We start from the raw sequence: 20,765 nt of genomic DNA on the forward strand, positions 1-20,765 counted from the left end.
CATTGTGCTTGCAACCAATTCTAACTTAAACTTTCAGGAATTTTTTTATTTTTTATTTTTTTTAATAAAGATTGAAAGACCTGTCAGAAACTTAATGGTGGTTACGTTGAAGTCATATGACCGTTGAGTAGTTTATTTACAGCCTACTTTTAGCTTTTGTCTTTTATTTAGGAAATCTGTGTTCATTTGTGAAGACTGCCAACTTATTTTCCACAATGATCCAAAAGTCAATGGAACAATTCTTTTGGGTTTTTTGTCAAAAGAACCAGGTTGATGCTTGGCCTACAAAAAATAATCATCACTGCAGCGCTCTATTGTGCCATTAGTGTCAACAAATGAAACTGCAAGAACAATTATTGTTTTCATATGTTTCCCAAACACTCCCCCATCCATCACTGGTTAAACAAAAACTCCCACCCTGAATTCACAGCATTGCTTGAGCCAATGTTTCTGTCTTGCTACTGTGTTTATACTGAAATGTGAAATTAAAAATGCATCAACCTTTAACTTTTCCAGCTAAAATGGTTTGAATATTAAAAATGAACTTACATTTTAATTAAACAATTAAACTTTGAGTTAAAAGTTTCTAGGACCTAGGAATTTTTATAAAACTTTTATGAACTCAAACGCAATACAAAAGTGAAAATAAGCAGGCATTCATTGGTCCTACTTCTCCGTCTCCCCAGTTTTGTTAGGAGGAAAGACATGGACTCAATATAATTTAAAGTTGGCTGGAAGCTGCTCAATATTTGACTGGCACCAAAGCTTATGTGTGCAGAGCTCAGATAATTCAGCTGGTTTCACAAAGAAAGCCTTTGCGAGTGTCAGGAAGGGGATTTCTCATCCCTCCTGTGAGTGGCTGATATGCAGAGGCTGTGCGTCTGGACCAGACGGCCTATCTCTGGGATTTGTCCTGTCCTTTCAAACCTGAGAAGATCAGTCGTGAGATGGAATGCCAAATGACACAGAGGCGACCGGGGAGGCTCCAACAGTGCCAAACAGATAAAGAGAATTAAACGGAACTGGCCACAGATGTTCCTATTGCCCTTTTTAATTTCCCAATACACAGTGCTGGATTTGCTGTCAATGCCATTGAATCTGTTCTCCCGGTATATGGATGCAGGAAAACAAAATAGCACACAATATCTACGGTCACATGAGTCAACAGTATTTATTTCAGTCACAAGCCCTTGCCTGACTTTTCAACACATAATTGCATTAAGGTGTGTGTGTGTGTGTGTGTGTGTGTGTGTGATTTATTAATTAAAATCTCAAATACACATTTCCACAATTCCACAATCCACAATTAATGGCACCCTTTTATTCAATACTTTAAGACTCCATAAAACTCCTTTTGCCAAGACAACATCTCTGAATCTTCACCTATAATGCCTGATGAGTTTGGTGAACATCTGACAAGAGATCAGAGATGGTGTTGCTTCTCCTCTTCGGTTTGCCCTACTCATTTTCTATAAGGTTCAGGTCAGAGAACTGGGTTGGCCGTGGCAGGACCTTCATTTTGTGCTCAGTTACCCATTTGTGTTTTGATTTTGATGTCTGTTTTAGGATCACTGTCCTGTTGGAAGATCCAAACATGGACAATTATAAGATTTCCAGCAGGGACAGTTTTGATTTATTTATTTTTTTATCTGTTGGTATCTGATAGAATCCATGATGCCATGTATCTGAACAAGATGTCCAGGACTTCTGGCAGAAGAATAGACCCACAATATTAAAGATACAGCAATATATATAATTGTTATTGGGACACTTTTTATCCCTGAGTGCACCAAACCCATCTTGAGTGTTTGTTGCCAAAAAGCTAATTTTTTTTTTAGTTTCGTCTGACCATTGAAGCCAGTCCTGTTTGAAGATGCTGTGTTTGTTTTTGGATGAGAGCAGAGAATTAAAAATAAATAAATAACCTCCCTATATGTGTAGTGATATAGGTGCGGTTTGATAATTTTTTAGGCTTTCTGACCCCGAGACTCAACTGTATTCTGGAATTCTCCAGGTGTGATCCTTGGAGAGTCTTTGGCCACTCAAACTATCCTTGTTGCCTTGCTTTAAGCCAATATAGTCACACATCCTCTTCCAGACAGATTCATAATATCTCCTGTTGATTGGAATTTATTAAATATTATATACAGTATATATACGCATTTCCAAACATTCATTTTGCAACGTCTCCACAACACTTGAATAAACTTCTGTTAACTTGATCAAATCAATGGTGCAACTACCCTTCGCGTTTAAACAGTTTTTTCCCCCTACAGCTTTGTAGGGAAGGTTTCTTCAGGTGTCTTGGAGATATTACCACAGTTCTTCTGGATTTAATCTGTCTTAGTTTTTTCTGATTCTTCTTGTAATTCCAGAAGGATGGTGTGGAGCACTGGCTGTTGTCAGACTCGTGCACATACAAAAATCTCACTCATTGGATTATTACAATTAATAGCAAAAGGAATGTTTGAAAATGTAAACTGATACTTCCTACCAACACACTGCAGCAAAAGATAAACATAACTGGCTTAAAACCTTTCTCACAGTGTTGTATTAATTATAATGTCAAAATAATCAGTATTTTAATCAACATCTGTGTAAATGTCCTTTAGTTATCTAGAGATTCTGTGGCATTTTTCAGCAACAATATTCTCCCCTGTGGAAGCAAAATAAGACCTGACATTACAGAGGACAATTTCACATTTCATTTCTGTTAGCGTTCACATCTCTCTCTCACGTGTTGACAAGTGGAAGATGTGGATGAGTGGGATTCAGGATGTTTAGGGTGAAAGACGTGTGGGGTTGTTTGCTGTTTGGAGGTGGGAGACTGGGTCAGTATGGGCCTGTGGAGGTGGGAGACATGTTAAAACCCTCGTCCCCCCTCACACCCCTCAGCCCCCCTCATGGAAGGCAGTGAGAAATGGCTGCCAGAATATGTATATATAAAACAAACTGCCAGTACTCCTGAGGCTGAGTAGCTTCAAGCTGTTCTGAGTCCAGAGGCATGAGACCCTGACAGACCTGTGAAGTCTAGGCCTGACCTTGGCCCACTTTCACTCTTAGGCATGAGGGACTGACAGAACTCAGAGCAGGAACACAATGACATTCAGGAAGGTCTGTGTAACTAATATCACAGACCTTACTGTGACATTCAGCCCAGGATAATGAAAAGAAAATGTATGTTTTTCTATGTATTTTAATATATAATTTACTGTGATGGTAAAGCTGAATTTTCAGCAGTAGTGCAGTCTTTAGTGCCACATGATCATCCAGAAACCATTTTAAAATGCTAATTTGATTTAGAATAGAAAACTTTCGTAACATTGTAAATGCCTTTACTGACACTTTTGGTTCTTTCTGAATAAAAGTATTAATTTCTTTCATGAAAAAACAAACAAACAAACAAAGAAACTACCGACCCCAAACTTTTGAATGGTTTAAGTTATACACAAAATAATAAAAATAAATTTGTAATTGGAGAAATTATAAAAATAATTACAAAAAGTTGTATATAAAAATAAATAATAAAATAATTATAAAATTAATAACACTTGTCTAATAATATGTTAGTATTAATATAATTTAATTTTAAATAATCTATTTGATTTTTTTCTAAACTAAAATCATTTTAAATTATTTCTTGATTTGTTTTATGATTACTAAAATTATCATTTATTTATGCACAGCAACATATTTATTGTTACTAAAGCACTTGCTGAGGAGACACATAAGCAGATGACTGTTATATAATAATTTACAAATAATATTTATTTGTCTGCATTTGTGACTCTCACTGTGGCTCCTAGATCCTAGACCCAAGTATAAACAAATACAGAAACCAGTTATTTTAAATTGTATTAATATTTCACAATATTACTGTATTTTTGAACAAATAAATGCAGTCTTGGTAAGCATTAGAGACTTCTTTCAAAAACATTACAAACCTTCCCAACCCCAAACATTTAAACGGTATTGTATATCTGCAGACAAAGTAAAATCGTGGAAAAAATACATCAGGATTTACTCAAAACACTGCAGTATTTTATTGTAAGCAAAACACATGCAACAAAGTAAAATGAGAAAATTTGTTAAGGGCTGACTTCAAAATCTCAGGCTAAGAAATGATGTTATTTTGGACCAGAAGTGTGCAAAATCTAAGTTATGGACTGAGTTATCTAATGCCAAATTATAGGTGCCCTTTATAGATGTGTATCTATAATTCCTTTACTGTATTACTAAAATGGTCCCTAAACATGAACTGAAGAACAAGAAAAGCATTAAACCCTGTAAAACCTTTATAAAAAATAATAACAAAACAGAGAATCTCACAAAATACATACTGATGTGTATCAATACTGTTCAGTGAGCAATACAACATTTATTGATGATAATCATGTCAATTTTGAGACAAAGTTTGTGGGAATTGTGGGGGAAACCCAAACACAATAGTCTGGACTTCAATGCTTCATATGGTACATAATCGTGAAGTCTAATAATGCATTTATAGCAGGTGCGGTCAAGTCTATTTCACAAAATATATATACATTTTCACAATGGCAACCATCAGCAAACTAGAGTGTGTTCCTGTGTGTCATAAATGTATGTCATTCAAATAACAGATGACGTATGTTTGTATTGTCATATGGATTAGCATGATCATCTTCAAACTATTCCAAAAAATATTAACTGGTCTTGATAATGAGAGCTAAACAAAAGCAAAAAAACAAGACACACTGAATAAAGAGAGAAAAAGAATCTTCAAAGCCATTATTGAAGGCAAAGGCAATGAAATATCTGTCACATATTTCTGTTTCTTATACATACATAAGCTACTTTCAGTTTTTACATTTTTGGTTTTGACAGTGAATAGCGATGAACATTCCCAAACATTTCCCCCCAAAATCCATTAAAGAGGCGGAGCGTCTTCCTTTTTGGCAACTGTTCAAAAAGATGTTTTTGGTAGAACATGTGTCAGAGAGCACAAATTAATAGGGGATAATATGATATTAGACACTGAGGTCATATTAGCGATCGATTGGCTTCATCCCAAGTCAGTGTTTGAAAGCCATTGAACTGGATTTCTGGCTTCGGGGCAAAGGGTCCATAAAGATTAAGCGCTTGTATGGCGCTTTACCTGCATAAACACAGCTAAGAGTGACCGTCGAAATGTCCAAATCTTATTAACTTAATGACTTCCCCATTTAAATGGATTCTGATTCAATGTACTGCAAAACAAACTTCATTACCCGGAGCCCTGACAGACAGGGATATATTTTCAACAAAAATTAGTTAACTATTGGATTTTTCAAGATCATTTTTTTCAATTAGGAAGAGGAGCTGCATCCGTCATGATTTCACAATGGAAACAGTGGCATCAGCAATACCAATTGGCCAAAAGAAATAAGACAATAAGGTAGAGTTTGTGTGTTGTACGTTCTTACAAATGCTACAGAAAACTCATTATGTTTGAACAGCTATGAGCATGATATTTCATATTCTTTTACAGCATTTACACAAAGGATTTTGGTTACCAGCAACGCTCAGCTGTAAAGCACATTGCTTGTTTCAAAAACTGTACACTCACAGTTGGCTCTCATACTTGAAATTACAGGAAAAACAAGATGTCAGGTTCACATTTGATAAGACGTGACCTTTTGATGAAACCCTCAAGGTTTTCGCGGGTGAACATAAGATAATAAGGAATAACATTTTTAAAAAGGGACTATACTAAAACTAATTCAATTCAAAACAATAAAGAGCATTAGTGCTTGTTTTTAAGGATTTGGGGTAGTAAAGAGCATCCGTCTGTATAAACCAAACAAATATATTGCTCTTTATGCCAAATTCCTTCACTTAAGGGAGAAAGGGAATAAGGGAGTGTTTGAAAGCAATCGGGGAGGAAATATCATTACGGACTGTAATGACTTGATGCTTCCGCCATTTCCGGAATCAGTTACATTTTCATCGACTCACAGACAGTGTCCTCAAAAACAAACAGAGTGAGGAAATGACTCCAAATGAAATCTACAACAACAGAGTTGTTTGGACTGCTCTCTACGATAAACGTAAGCATGTTCCCTTATCTAATGGACAGATTTGATGGCCTTTATGGGGAAAATATGATAATCAGCTTTGAAACGGTATGATTGACCTCCACACATCCTAGTTAAGAAAAATCAGTTTTATCTGGCAAAGGAAATACTTAAATATAGATGAACTGATATTGGAGGGTCTTTTGAAAAATGATAAAGGAGAAACAGTAAACAAACAAAAACAAATAGTCAATATATCACTATGAACGAACAAAAGAGGCAATAATAATTGACCGTACCGATAAGGAGAGCTTCCTCTCGAGCATTATATCAAGTGGTAACATTTTTATTTTTTTTAATTTTTTTTTTAGAAAACAAGGACTGTTCTTTCATGTATTTTTCTTTTTTTTTCTTTTTGCTGAGAGGTAGAATGAAGTATTTAAATTGAAACACAACAACTGGTCGTTCCATCATTAACAATTGCCTCATAAGACTGAAACAGTCACAGGTTTTTGTTAGTCGCCCTGTGCCACCTAAAATACACTGTGAAAACTGTACAAACACATCTTTTTTTTTTTTCTTTTTTTTTTTTAATTCATAATTGTTTTCTAAAATCTTGTAAAGTATCCCAAATGTTCCACGGTAGGATGGCATGATTGTGTATGACCATGTAGGATGTTAATCCAAATCTGAGGAGGGTGGATCGCTGGATCTTTAGTCTGAAGATCCCACGCGCTGTGAGGATGGATGGTGCTGATCAGTTGGAGGTGTCAGAATGGACGCTCCCGGGTCCTTCCGTGGGTGAGGTCACTGAGGAGGGTGTCGGGGCATCTTGCCAGCCACCGTTCGCCTTTTGTGAGGAAAAAAAAACGAAAGACAAAATTACAAAGTGCATATTTCAACACTCATCCGAATGCAAAGATGCAGGCGACCGGCTACAAACCCCGTCGTGAAATCAAAACGAGAGCGATCGTGAAGAATTCCCTAACTATAAGCACGCTTTTGCAAGAAGTGAGTCACAAAGTGAGGCAGTAAAAAGGAACGACATAATGCTGCATATTACGAGTCATTTCCAGAACATGATTTTCAAAAGACAGATGATGGAGGAATCAATTATTGCAAATTATCACATTGGCTAAAGGAATGAAAGTATAATGGGCACCTAAAAATGGAGGCCATTTCATGTCCGGGAGACAGGTTGCCTAAAGAGCATTTGGGGCATTAATAGCAATTTCCATGCCATCAGAAAAAGGACTAGAAATGGGCTTTGGCAGCCTCTTATTTTCCCAGCCTGTTATTTTAGATAGAGGCAGTCTGTAATCAAAAAAGAAAGAGCAGAGCGAGGAGAGAAAAAAACTTTTCAAATCTTCAGCTTTGGTGACACCCCATGTCTATTTCAAAGGCGTAATTACAGCGCATGGGCGAGAGGAAAGCTCCCCCACATAAATGCTTTATGTCTCAGGCCGTCATTATCCACAGCTGAAAAAAAGGCGAATAACTTATCTGGGTGGAGAAGGAAAAACATCATGTTATTTAAGACAGTGAATTTGTTGGAAGATTGAGACACTTTCTCTGGCTACATTATCACGGCGTTATGATGCAAATGTTCGGGCTGTTGCTTTCTTCTTTTTCATTTATTTATGGTTACAGGTGTTCAGGAGGTATAAAATATTGTTGATTGAATTCTTGACAAGAACATGAAATCAGTTGATTTTTTTAGATTCATTTTTTTTTAGAAATGACCGCAAGAGTATGTCACTGAAAAATTATTAAATATAATAATTAAAAATTAAATATTTCTTAAGTGCCAACATTTGAAGATAGCGATTAAATTCAAAATATATGTGAGAAAAAGAAAAAAAAATTCAGCTAAAATATATAATGTTGAAATATTTACACTTAAGATTTATGTGAATGTAAAAAAAAATCTATGTGAATAAAATACATATCTTTTCATATTTAATTTAATTCAGAAATATTTACATGTATCTTTCAATAAAAAACTAAAATAAAAATATTTTCAGATCTTCAGAAAAATTTACATACAAATCTATGTGAATTAAAGAAGTGTTCAGATAAAATATCGGTAACACTTTACAATAAGGTTCATTAGTTAAACATTAGTTAATGTATTAACTAACATGAACTAACCATGAGCAATACATTTGTTACTGTATTTACTAATCTTCGCTAACGTTAGTTAATAAAAATACAGATGTTCATTGTTAGTTCATGTTAGTTCACAGTGCATTACCTAATGTTAACAAGATTTTAATAATGTATTATTAAATGTTGAAATTAACATTAACAAAGATTAATAAACGCTGTATAAGTGCAGTTCATTATTAGTTCATGTTAACTAATGTAGTTAACTAATGAACCTTATTGTAAAGTGTTACCAAAATATCTTTTCAGATCTTTAGGCTTTTATTTAATTCACAACAATTCAACATCTTTTTAGATTTTATTTAATTCAGACATATTTATATTCAAAATCTAGTATTTTGTTTATATATATATATATATATATATATATATATAAAGTCTTCATAGAGTTTAATTCAGAAATGTATGTGAAAACAAGAAATGTTCAGATAAAATTTCTATTCAAATATTTATTCAGAACTATTTAAATATTTTTCAGATAATACGTCTTTTGAGACTTTACCGAATTCATAAATATCTTATTCTAATGACCTCAAAGATTTATTTACATTACTGTAAGCTGTCCTGACAAAAACATGCTCTTCATCAGCCATAGGTGGCACAGAAGTGCTGGGCCACTTCCACAGGACACATTCGGTTCTGCTTCAGAGTGGCTATTTAGAGAGACCGTGTTAGTGTGTTTGTCTTTTTTCCTTTTTTTCCTCCTCACACTTTGCTGGCTCCCTGTCAGTGCTGTTAAGGTGGCAGATGTGTGATATGACCAATGCACTTGGATTGCTGTCCCAAATCTCTACTCAGCCCTCCCTTGAGACTGTCTGATCAATTTCCTCTGCTGGCGACACGGCTTGTCGCTGTGGATTTTACATGCTGGCCTCTGCCGTTTGTGTTCCCGTTCTCCCTCTCCCTCTCTTTTAAACACTCCTCCCCCAGTACAAAACTGATGGTTGGAGCTGCTCGTCTGCTCTGGTTAACACAATTCTTTTAATGTGCGCTCAGAGCTGTGGTGGAGAACACCATCTCAGGCTCTGAATGAGTTTGATGGCCTGAATACACCTGCGTCTGGGCTTCTTTGATGTTGTCGGTGTTTATGTGGCTGAAGGAGCCATGGTAACGTTAACACTGATCAGCGGTCACATTTTCTGTCGCCTTGGTGACTGTTGCTAGTGTGCATATTGCCGCTGGCACCACTAGATAGGGGTACAGTATATATATATATATATATATATGTATGCATATATATATATATATATGTATGCATATATATATATATATGTATGCATATATATATATATATATATATATATATATGTATGCATATATACACACATATATGTTTGTACACACACATATCCGTTCTATTTAAGGGTTTGGGGTCAGAGCTTTTTTTTTTTTTGCATTAAACTGATCAGTAAAAGCTTTTACATTGTTAAAGATTTGAATTTTTTTTTCCACAAACATATTAAGCAGCACTGTTTTCAACATTGAAAATAATAAAAAAATGTTTCTTGAGCACCAAATCAGTATATTAGAAAGATTTCCATAGTAAAAATACATTTATATACATTTAAATATAGTATACATTTAAAATACATTTATTTCACACTAAGTATAGTTCATATCTACTAACATATCTACTGACATACACTCGAGACTTACTGATATAAAAAAGTATAATTAAACTTTATTTGGAGTACAACCAGTGCACAATGCACATTTCAAAAAACATTTAAAAAAATTTTACCGACCCCAAACTTTTAAATATCATGCTAATGACATTGGTCTTGAGGATCAGGTACAAGAGCCAAAGACAAAGAGTGAAGAGGCTAAGTTTGGACTCACATTGATGCCCTGTGGACTGTATATCTGACTGGCAGCGAGGCTTTCACTGTATCCTCCTGTCTGACTGATAACATGGCGAAGAGTATCCACCTGCAGACACGATGAACACAACACAAACAAAAGACAGGGTCAAACAATACAGATACAAAACAAAGACGTTTGTGCTGAGAAAAGGTCACCCAGATATCAAAAGGATATTGGCAACCAAAAAGGTCATCAAATGTTGAAAGAAATGTTTGTGCTGCAGATATCAAACAAAAGACACAATTTGTTTCTGAATTGATATGAAAAAATAAATCAACATTTACAGTGTAATTATTGGAGTGAATTTAGAGAATTAAATGTCATAACACCTCCCCCCCGCAAATATATAAATTATAATACAGCTATTTACTATAAAGCAGAATAATATAAAATTTAGTGCTGTCAAACGATTAATCACGATTAATCACAATTAATCACATCCAAAATAAAAGTTCTTGTTTACGGAATATATGTGTGTGTGCTGTGTATATTTATTATGTATATTTAAATACACACACATGCATGTATATTTTTATGAAAAATATGTTATATTTGTACATTAAATATATTTATATATAATATAAAATATATAAATATATACATGTAAATACTTGTAGATATTTTCTAAATATATACTGTATAAGTGTGTCTTTATATACTTATTCCATGGTCTGTTTGAATACTGGATTCTGATTGGCTGGCAGGTATGCAGTATAACCGTTTAATGCGCAGGTAGTTCCAAGTCGGTTTAATCACCTTTCTATATTAATACACTGCTTTAATTGATGCACACTAACCAACACACATCACTGGCTCACACACACAAACACACACTCACACATACGGAGAGAGAGAGGTCAGAGATCGCAGATTGCAGATTGCGCTGCACACACACATAAACTTGTTGTCAACGCTTCCCCACGATTTTTATTAATAAAATAAAAGATAGATACTAGATCGCTACATTATATTCCCCAGCAACAAGGTGATAAAATCGCTGTTTTTGAAGTAATTGTTTGTAGAGAGAGACGCGCAGACGCAGCAAGCAGTTAGACACAACTGTCATCTCTCTCTCTCGATCGTTAATTAATTGAAATACATGCTGTAAGTCATTCAAATAAATGTGGTCTTACCACACTATTTCATCTCTGTGTCTGAAACTGGCAGAATGCTAGGGCTAACGAGACGTAACTAACGAAAATAACCGTCAATTTTACCCTTCCGGTCAAATATTGCGCTGCAAAGAGCAATACAAGTTTTAACTTGTCTATAACTTGGCAAATGACCATGGAATAAGCGGGATAATCAACGGCTAGCCATGCATTAAAGGATTTTAATGCACTTCGCGGAGGCAACCACCCTCCACTGCCTCCACTCTGTATTAAAATCCTTTAATGCACGGCTAGCCGTTGGTTATCCCTTACATAATAAATATACACAGTACCCACACATATTATGTAAACAAAAATGTTTATTTTGGATGCGATTAATTGTGATTAATCCTTTAACAGCACTAATAAAATTACATTTAAATATATACATGCATACATTGAGCCACAGAGCTGATACATGCATTTTATAAAAAGATTTTATATATTTTGTTACTCAGCACGTTCGTAACACACTAAAACAACTCGTGTAATTCTTGCACCACATGAACTAATTTCAGAAGATTTCCTCTGGGATTCTAGCACTGAATATTCATGAAGCACCCCAAGCCTTTGGAGAAGTTATTTCGTTATGGGAGGAAAACATTCCGAACGTCAAAAGGGGACAAACCGAAGCACCCTGTGTTTGGATGCTAGTGTGCCGGGCAAGGTCAGGCAGCCACGGTGGCGGATGTGACAGCATGACAGATACGCAAACCCGCTGACAAGAGTTGTATTGTTTCCAAGACTGTCTTTGATGGTCTATTCATTTGGAAGTTGACAATGGCCACGGAGCAGTGTACAACTGCTGGAGGCAAACTGTAACCCCAGTCTGTCCTCAAGGTCAGGAGGCCCGTCATGTCAGCCGGGGCTGAACAGAAATGTACACGCGCCGGACACTATGATGAGCAGGCTGGCGCTGAGAGATGAACTTTGTTGTGACAAGGATATATAACAAGATGATGACTATTTGATCAGTTATGACATAGACATGCCATTCAGTACTAACGGGAAAAGTTCCTGTTAAAATATGGGCAAACACAAGAACAAAATATGAAAAAAAATTTACAGAATAGCATGTGCTTGCTTTCAAAGGGGATTTCAAAGTGAAATCAAAGCTCAGTTAACAAAGTAACCCGGAAAAAAGCAGCAGCACAATTCTAAGAATCCTTTCTTAGAAATTCAATAAATAGAGGCAGAAAAAAGAATTGGATTACTAATGGATCCAGGCCCACTGTGTGAACCGCAGCTACCCAGATGTGATTTTGTGAGCGGGGTAATCAGGACCGCCATTATGACAGCCCAATGTGTGATTAGGTTTAACTGAATGAAATTAGTTCCGGTCATCTGCCCTCTCTCTTAGCGGCACTCCCTACCTGTGACTGAATGTTGGCCCCCACTTGGGCCCCCTGGTATGAGTCCCCATTCAGAGACTGCACACTCATGAACAAGTCCCCGGAGTTCATGTTAAAAGAGCCAGCAGAACCTAAGAGGAAGAGAGGCCGAGAGAAAGAGAGAGAAAGACAGGGATAGATAAAGACAAGAAATAGTCATGCAACAGTAAGACTGAAGTAAGGAGGGTTAGTAGTGCAGAGCTGGTACTGTAAATAAGGGATATGTGTTGAAAACCACACAAGCTTGGTACCAAGTTCCAAAACCTAAATCCAAGGTTAGAATGAGCTGAGAGAAATTCTGTTTAATATATTTATAGTTTATTCAATGCAAAGGTACCTAATATTTCTGTTTGCTAGGTATATTTATGCCTATTACAGGACTGCACTGTTAGCTTAGCAGCATGCCAAATGCCAAAATCTATTGGAATCAATTTAGGACTAGGCGATATGGCCAGAAATATATATTTTTTAATATCATTTGATATCAATATTTATCACAATATTAATTTCAAACCATTAATGGGGAAATAAATGCATTCCACATGTTTATCAGAATGCAAATATCATTTGTTTGTTTATAAGTAAACTAAACTTTTAATTGAGGGCCCTATGAAATCTGTTTAACAGTTTAATCAATACATTTTAAAAGGTAACCAACTGAAAATATAACTAATCACTTACAAAAATGTTTTACATTTTTATTTTTTGTCAAATAAAGTGCTGGACAACAAAATTTGTGTACTGTGAAATAAAACATGGATGAAAAATATCTTAGTTGTATGATATTCCTTAAAAAAATATTATTATTATTACTTTGAGAAGTACATTTTACTCTAGACTAGTAATATATTATTGTCAAAATTTCTTCAAGTTAAACCCAACTTTTATTTTGACACACACCTGAACATCTAAATATAGGCTAAATGTCAAAAAATACTCAAAAGTTTATTATCGAAATTGTGGATTTTTTTTTTTTTTTTCTCAATAAATATTATGTTTTGATATAACACCCAGACCTAAATAAATTCTAGTCTCCAGTGCTCTTCACATAAGAAGCACTACACTTTTTTAATGCTAGAGAGTATAATAAATGAGTCCCTTTTCAGGTTCCTTTTCAGTTAGAAGTAGACAGCAAGGCAGTTTAATAGGTTTAGGAACAGCCCTGCTGACCTGCCAAAGGTTGTTTACTCTTCAAAGCTGCTTTTTTTTTTCAGCCTGGACATGATGGTCTTTAGCTGGTTGGCCAGTTCCCAAATCCCTCTAAAACCATCAAAACAAACCTGCCTGGCCATCTTGGCAAGGCTGGATGGCTAGCTAACTGCCCTAGGCAAGTTTAAGCTGCTTTGTTTCAGTAGGGAGAGTTATATTGTAGTTAAATGCCACAAACATACACATTAAGTCTTAAGATACAGTAACATTTACTGTTTTTCAGCAATTTTAGTGTGAGTAAAACCTTGTCAGTTCAATAGGAATTAATGCGTTCTTAAATTTTGTGTGAGGGTGAAAAATTTCCCTATGCAGATTTCGCATCGGGTTGGTTACACAGAAAGCTGCTTGGTTTGGAAGTGAATTCTATGTGAGCTGTGCTTCATACATTGCTCACTATTGACACTATATTAACCTATTTGGCCCACAAACTTTCAGCTAATGTGACCGCACCTCTAGCTTATCACTAAATAAATCTACAATAGCTATTAGTGTTTCAGGAATAACAATGGGTGAAGAAGGACCAAAACAGACTTTTATTAATTCTACAGTGACATCTAAGATGGGCAGTACAGTTACACTGCCACAGCCAAGTCATTCAGGATGTGCTAATTGAGTCACAGAAGGAATCAAAGAATGCTATTTGTCTTTTAATGGAGGAGAACTCCCTAGATGTTTAAGAGAGAGCAGGGCTTAACTTAATTTCCGCTTTAAAAGCCGCAGGGCACTAATCAAATGTACATGGACCTCTAATCACTTCAAGGCTATATGACAAAAGGCTTGACCATCTCGTCATAATGACATCCAGGAGGTCAACCAGACAACAGCGACCGAGTTGGCTAATGGCTTAGGTGCGTTCACACCAAATAAAACAAAATGTAATTTGAGCCAAACAACTATTAAGTCAATATTAAATAAAAGCAAAGTATTGGTGAGTAAAAGCTGACTTATTGGTTGTGGAAAGAGAAAGTCTTATATGAGCTATGCAGCAGGCCAAGCTGCTGATGTAGATAAAGAAGAGGCGGATTTGTATGTCATAAAGAGAGGCATTATGGGAATGCTACAGTAAAGGGAGGACATTAAAGGCAGGCAATTGTCGAATATTCAAAACATTACCATGGTGAAGTACTTATTTACCAGTTGATGACATTAAATTTGCTGTTTCTGCGCCACTAGCAGGGCTATATTCTAAAACTTACTGAAGACCAGTGAAAAACAAACATATCTGTTGTTTGTGTGTTAATTTATTGCAATACTCACCGGCCGAATTTGGTGTGGAAGGCGAGTTGGCTTGGCTGCCATGGGTGGAGACGTTGGTTGCGGTCGCGGCGGTTTTGGCAGCGTACATGTTGGCTTCTTCTTGGAATTTTCCAATATTTTTCTTGTATCTGATCCTCTTGTTTCCAAACCAGTTGGATACCTGAGAAGACAAGAATTAATGAATAAATCAGAAAGAACAAAAATTCATTTCAACCTCAAGATTATTTAAGAGCTGTTTAGTGTCTTTGGACCACACATTTCTAAGCATTCATATATATTCTACATCACTGTATGCGGTTATGGTTGGTGTGTCTCACCTGTGAGACTGTAATGGAGCATTTCTTTGCCAGCTCCTCCTTGGCCTCCTCGCTGGGGTACGGGTTGCTGAGGTGGGAGTAGAAGTATTCATTCAGGATCTCTGTAGCCTGCTTATTGAAGTTTCTTCTTTTTCGTCTAATGGAAAATGACAGAACAGAAAGAAAAAGAGAAAATGAGAATGAGAAACAGAGCGTATAGCGAATAGCTTGATTCAGAAGCTACAGTGTTTATAAAGTCCTTCACATTTGAACCTGCTGTGTAAATACAGTGGCTCTAAATAGTGTTTGGACATTTCATTCACTTCAAAATGTATGACTATAATTGAATTCCATTAAAATATCAAACTAACTGGCACACTTTTTAATCTAAACTTTTCATAAAAACGTTGTTGGGTTTCAAACATATAATACATACTACCATTTAAATGTTTCTTTTTCCATTTTTTTCTTTCAAAAACACAAAATCTTACAGACCCCAAACCTTTGAACAGTAGGGTATATATTTGGGCACTTTACTAAAAAATCATATTGGTTAAATTTTTGGTGCATTTGGTGGTCAAATGATATTTGACCAATTTGTCTTTTTACTTCATGTTTGCTATGAAATTAGATAGAGACATATTAGATGTAGTATTAGATACACATACACTTATACAGACCTGGCATCTAGGAAGCGGGAACGCAGGATCATCACCGCCTCGCAGGTGCTCTGTTTGAGCTGCATTTGGATGGAGCTGAACTTGCGATGGATGATGCCCACCATGCGCTCGATCTCTTTAGGGGAGATGGGCCGAGTGCGAGACTGCTCCCTCAGCAGGTTCATCACATGGGTGGTGAACTCATTACACGCCTGAACATGCACAGAGGGGTGGCACATGAATCAATCTCTGTGCATCTAAACATAACTACAGGAGCTGCTCAAATATCCTATCCTGAGGACTTTTTGGTGTGCTACAACATTTTGTTTCAAAACATTTGAGTTTACAGAGATCAGATCTAAGAGTCTTTTCTGGAGACCAAACGCTGTTCTCTCACCTGCTCATACTTCTCCAGTTCTGTATGGTAGATCTGACGGATCTGGGACAGCTTGGCTCGGTAGTCTGAGTGTTCGGCCGAGTTATCGGACCCGCCGCCGCCTGCCGCAGCAGCTGCAGCCGCAGCTGCAGCCGACCCGCCTCCTTTCTCAGGTCCGGACACACCCTCGGCTAGCAGCATGTTGTCCAATCGCATGAGTTGAGCGTCTGGTGGCTCCTCCTCCTGAGCTCCACGGATACTGAGTACTGCCAAGAAAGGAAGAGAGAATAAAGACTTGAGTAATTTTGTAGGTTCAACTGGAAACCCTGAAAGTTTTCAGACATATTATGCTGTCTATGACTATGTAGTAGACATTTAGTGGTCCTTTCTGTTTAACTGTGTACTCAGAATAATAGCCTATTTCTAATATTAGTAAAGCTAAGAACTGCAATGTCTCAATATGACACTTAAAAATGAGAAGCACATATATATATAGGCTAATTTATCATCTGAGTGACCTCCATAACAGTCAAGTTAAAGTAAATGTCTGTAATAAAATTAACATAATAACATCACATTGTCTCCTTATGAGACGTTACAGAGCTTGAGAAGTAATATATGGCCTTCATTTTAATTGCTCTCTTCTTTGTGATAAAAATGTGGAACTATACACTGATCTTGGCAGGGTATGAGATAATAAAACCATCATTTCATTGATTTGCACAATAATTTAGAATTAATTATTATATCTGCTCATTTTTAGTTCTTGATCTTGTGATATTTACCCATTAAAGAGTAAAAGCATCAAATTATTATTTAAAACATTAAACTAAACAATTACTAAGCTATAGAAATGTCAGAGAAATGCCTTTTTTTTTTTTTTTTCTTGTTTGCCCACTATCTGCTGATTATTTTCAAAGTCGTTCACCTGTCAGGTTCTCTGGAAAGCTTTCTTTTTTTCAACTTATGTTTATATACAGATTAAGTTTATATGCCATGAAACTCTGCTCTTTGATTTTAGGACTGTACATGTATCACTGCTTATATTGGCTGTGTTACAGAGGTGCTTTAAACATCTACCTAACTGCAAAATTTAGCTCCAATGCTGCTCTGATATACACGTACTGTTCAAATTATTCCAAACACCCTGTTCACCTGATTTAAATGTAAAAATTATTTAGTAAAATGTGATAAAAACAGAGCTAAGAGTACCACTCTCTTACTGGTAACAGAAAGTATTATCACATTAGCAGGAAACAAACATGCAAATTGTGGAGGATGTTTACGATTCTGTGTGGGGTTGGTTATTACTACACTATGAAGGAAAAGAAGATTATATAAGGACTCTCAAAGGAGTTTTGTCTGTTTGTGCAGTGTTATTAGAACATTATAAACTGTGGTTTCTTCGTGTGCCACTAGATGTCTCTCCTTCTGTTCTGTTCAGTGAAGGCAGACTGACGGCACACAGCACCCGCAGCAGCCATTCCACCAGTAACAAAGAGCACACAAATCCAGATTTACTAAGTATTTGACAAACAAGCAGCCATACATGTCTGTAGAGGATCCACAGCGATAACAGAATACAAATAAAACCAATACTCACTATATAATGCAAAGATTTGTTTTGGTTACAGTTAAAGTGGATGCCAAACCAAACATAGCAATATTGCTTATTATAATAAATATGTTAGACAAAAATATTTACATTACAATACATTTCAAAAATCTGGGTTCAGTAAAGATGCTATTTTAAAGAAATTAATATCTGCATTTAGCAAAGATACATTCAATTTATCAAAAGTGACAGTAAAATATTAATGTTTTTACTGCATTTTTTTAATCAAATAAATGTCCCTTGCTGGGACAAAACTAAATTATTAACAAGATACCAATTAATATACCAATCTGTGTAAATACAGGCTGTAACACTCCAAACAAAAGATACAGGAAGAGCTTCCCTCACCTTTTAATAGTGAATGGGTCATTTTATTCTGCTATTCCAACTATATATAGTTATATGATTAGTTATAGTTTTTTTTTTATTTGCATTAAGTGTTATTTTTTCCTTCTGTGTTGTCCGGCCCAAACAGAAGAGACAGAAGTGCCCACCACCAGTTAAAAGCTGCTGACTGAACTCTTGTTTATTACATATGTAAACCTACAAAAACACCCAATGTCTACCGCAGTAGACGCAATGCAAATGTTCCTGTGACATCATTCTGAAGATGACAGCAGAGGGTAAGGCAACCAGCGTGCTGCAATCCTTTACCACAACCCCGAACCCAATCAGTCCAGCCTCTTCCAATCAGCCCACTCCCACTGCAAATGTCAGGGGCTGTCAGAGGCCTCCAGAGGTCAAGAGTTCAGGGCATGGGTTGAGGGACACCGGTGAGGTCCGATTTCTCTAGAGACTCCTAGCAGTACAGCGAACAACCTGCTTCTTTTGCGTGTCCTTTGGCGCACGTGTGCAAAGTGTGTTTCACAAAGTGATTATTTTCGTACCGCCATCATCCTAAACTCCTCACTTCTACTCTTTGACGATGACTTCAAGCCTTGCTCTGTTTTCAAAAAACTCTGGCTGTCCAATTTCAGGCTCGTCTCAACTGTCTGCCCACCCAACTATTTCACAGCGAATAAAAAACACAAGTGTATATCAATAGCACAACACAAGAGAAAAAGAGCGAGTCTTTTATGCCTTTATAATAGAAAGAGACAGCAACAGTAGAACGTGACTGGTGTACGGCATCGACTAAAGAAACCCAGGCCCAGAAGTGCGCAACGTTCATCTGGAGAGGAAATCTAATGAGGCAAATAATGATTTATTCATTCCAACCATATCCTCCAGTGCACAATTAAATGCATGAAATATATTAAATAAATACAATGAATGCGGATAATCATACAATTCACTTTGCAGTTGCTTAATTACCCCAAACCGACGCAATGCACTTTATTTATTTTGATTCAGTAATGGCATGGCAATCGATTAGGCCGTAATGCTGCCGGCCCTGCGTGCGTGTGTGTGCGTGTGTGTGGTCCGTGCCCAATGCGCTGCTGATGTGAACTGAGCTGAACTCAACCACCCGCAGACAACCATTAACAGTTTTCTGAGGAGCAGATCATTCTCTCTTTCTGTCTTTCTTTGGTTTCTTCCTTCTGTCTCTGTCTGTAGGGGAAGATGGGGTAAGACAACCTCTTTAAAAACAATGTGTATTACTGATACAGTAATATTTCCCTGAAATAGAAACATTTAAGTTTAACATGTATAAAATAATAATGTATCATCCATCATATAATTGGGGGGGGGATAGATAGCATAATATAAATAGCATTTGCTATTGTAGTTGTTGCAGCCCCACTACTGGCATAAAATGACCCGCAAATGTTATGTAAAATACTAAATGAAATATTCTATTATTTTTATTATTTAAATAATTTCTAAAATCATCTTATGCCTCTTATTTTGTAGTTAATTTGGATGAACAGAAAAAGAAAAAGAAAAAAGGATGTCACAATAATAAATAACACATGTGACCCTGGGCCACAAAACCAGTCATAAGGGTCAAGATACGTCATCTGAAACATGAATAAGTTTTCCATTGATGTATGGTTTGTTAGGATAGGGCAATATTTGACTGAGATACAACTATTTGACAATTTGGAATCTGAGGGTGCAAAAAAATCTAAATATTGGGAAAATCGCCTTTGAAGTTGTCCAAATGAAGTTCTTAGCAATGCATATTACTAATCAAAAATTAAGTTTTGATATATTTACGGTAGGAGAATTACAAAATGTCTTCATGGAACATGGCCTTTACTTAAAGGGGTCCTATTATGCTTTTTCACTTTTTGAATTTTAGTCAGTGTATATGTTTGGGCATTAAAAAGATTTTTAGATTACAAATCTCAAAGTCCACTCCAAAGAGAGATATTTCGTTTTTTAAAAATCCCTTTTCAAGAACTACAACAAATGGCTCGTTTGGACTACAGCGTTGTTTTCTGGTGTTAGTGATGTCACAAAGCGGGCTATTAGAATATCATTAAAATAAATCCTGCCTATGGAAATTGGAATGGTTGGTGGGTGGGGAGAGGCGAGGTCGTGGTTAGAACGCTTGGTTGAGTGCATCAGACAAGACAACGACGAAGAAGTGCTGCAGTTGTGTCAAGTTTTCGCAAGTTATTACACATGCACCTGAATAATTATGTATGTAAATATGTATGTTACAATTATGAAAATGTTTTTATAAATTGCTGACAGTACAATACTAGACAGTGATGTAATTATGCAGAATTTACACTTCAATTATGAGAATACAGTGTTTTTCATACATTGATTTATTTGTGGTGCCAATAGATTTGCATAGA

General features: G+C 36.1%; 1 protein-coding gene across 2 annotated transcripts in view; it reads right to left on the reverse strand.

Moving 5' to 3' along the window:
- Nucleotides 1-4,061: 4,061 nt before the first annotated feature.
- Nucleotides 4,062-20,765, reverse strand: part of pbx1a (pre-B-cell leukemia homeobox 1a) — a 73,828-nt gene continuing 57,124 nt past the window's right edge. Inside the window, exons 3-9 of one of the 2 annotated variants that reach the window (XM_058797551.1) lie at nt 16,422-16,666; nt 16,046-16,236; nt 15,387-15,522; nt 15,070-15,229; nt 12,586-12,695; nt 10,038-10,127; nt 4,063-6,882 (exon numbers count right to left, since the gene is read on the reverse strand). In XM_058797551.1, coding sequence (XP_058653534.1) covers nt 6,790-6,882; nt 10,038-10,127; nt 12,586-12,695; nt 15,070-15,229; nt 15,387-15,522; nt 16,046-16,236; nt 16,422-16,666 — 1,025 coding nt within the window. In that variant the 3' untranslated portion in view covers nt 4,063-6,789. Of the gene's footprint in view, nt 6,883-10,037; nt 10,128-12,585; nt 12,696-15,069; nt 15,230-15,386; nt 15,523-16,045; nt 16,237-16,421; nt 16,667-20,765 lie in introns of both variants that reach the window. The other variant, XM_058797554.1, reaches the window with a different exon arrangement.

This window comes from Onychostoma macrolepis, chromosome 02, assembly GCF_012432095.1.
Source record: "Onychostoma macrolepis isolate SWU-2019 chromosome 02, ASM1243209v1, whole genome shotgun sequence".
In the NCBI taxonomy this organism is placed as follows: domain Eukaryota; kingdom Metazoa; phylum Chordata; class Actinopteri; order Cypriniformes; family Cyprinidae; genus Onychostoma; species Onychostoma macrolepis.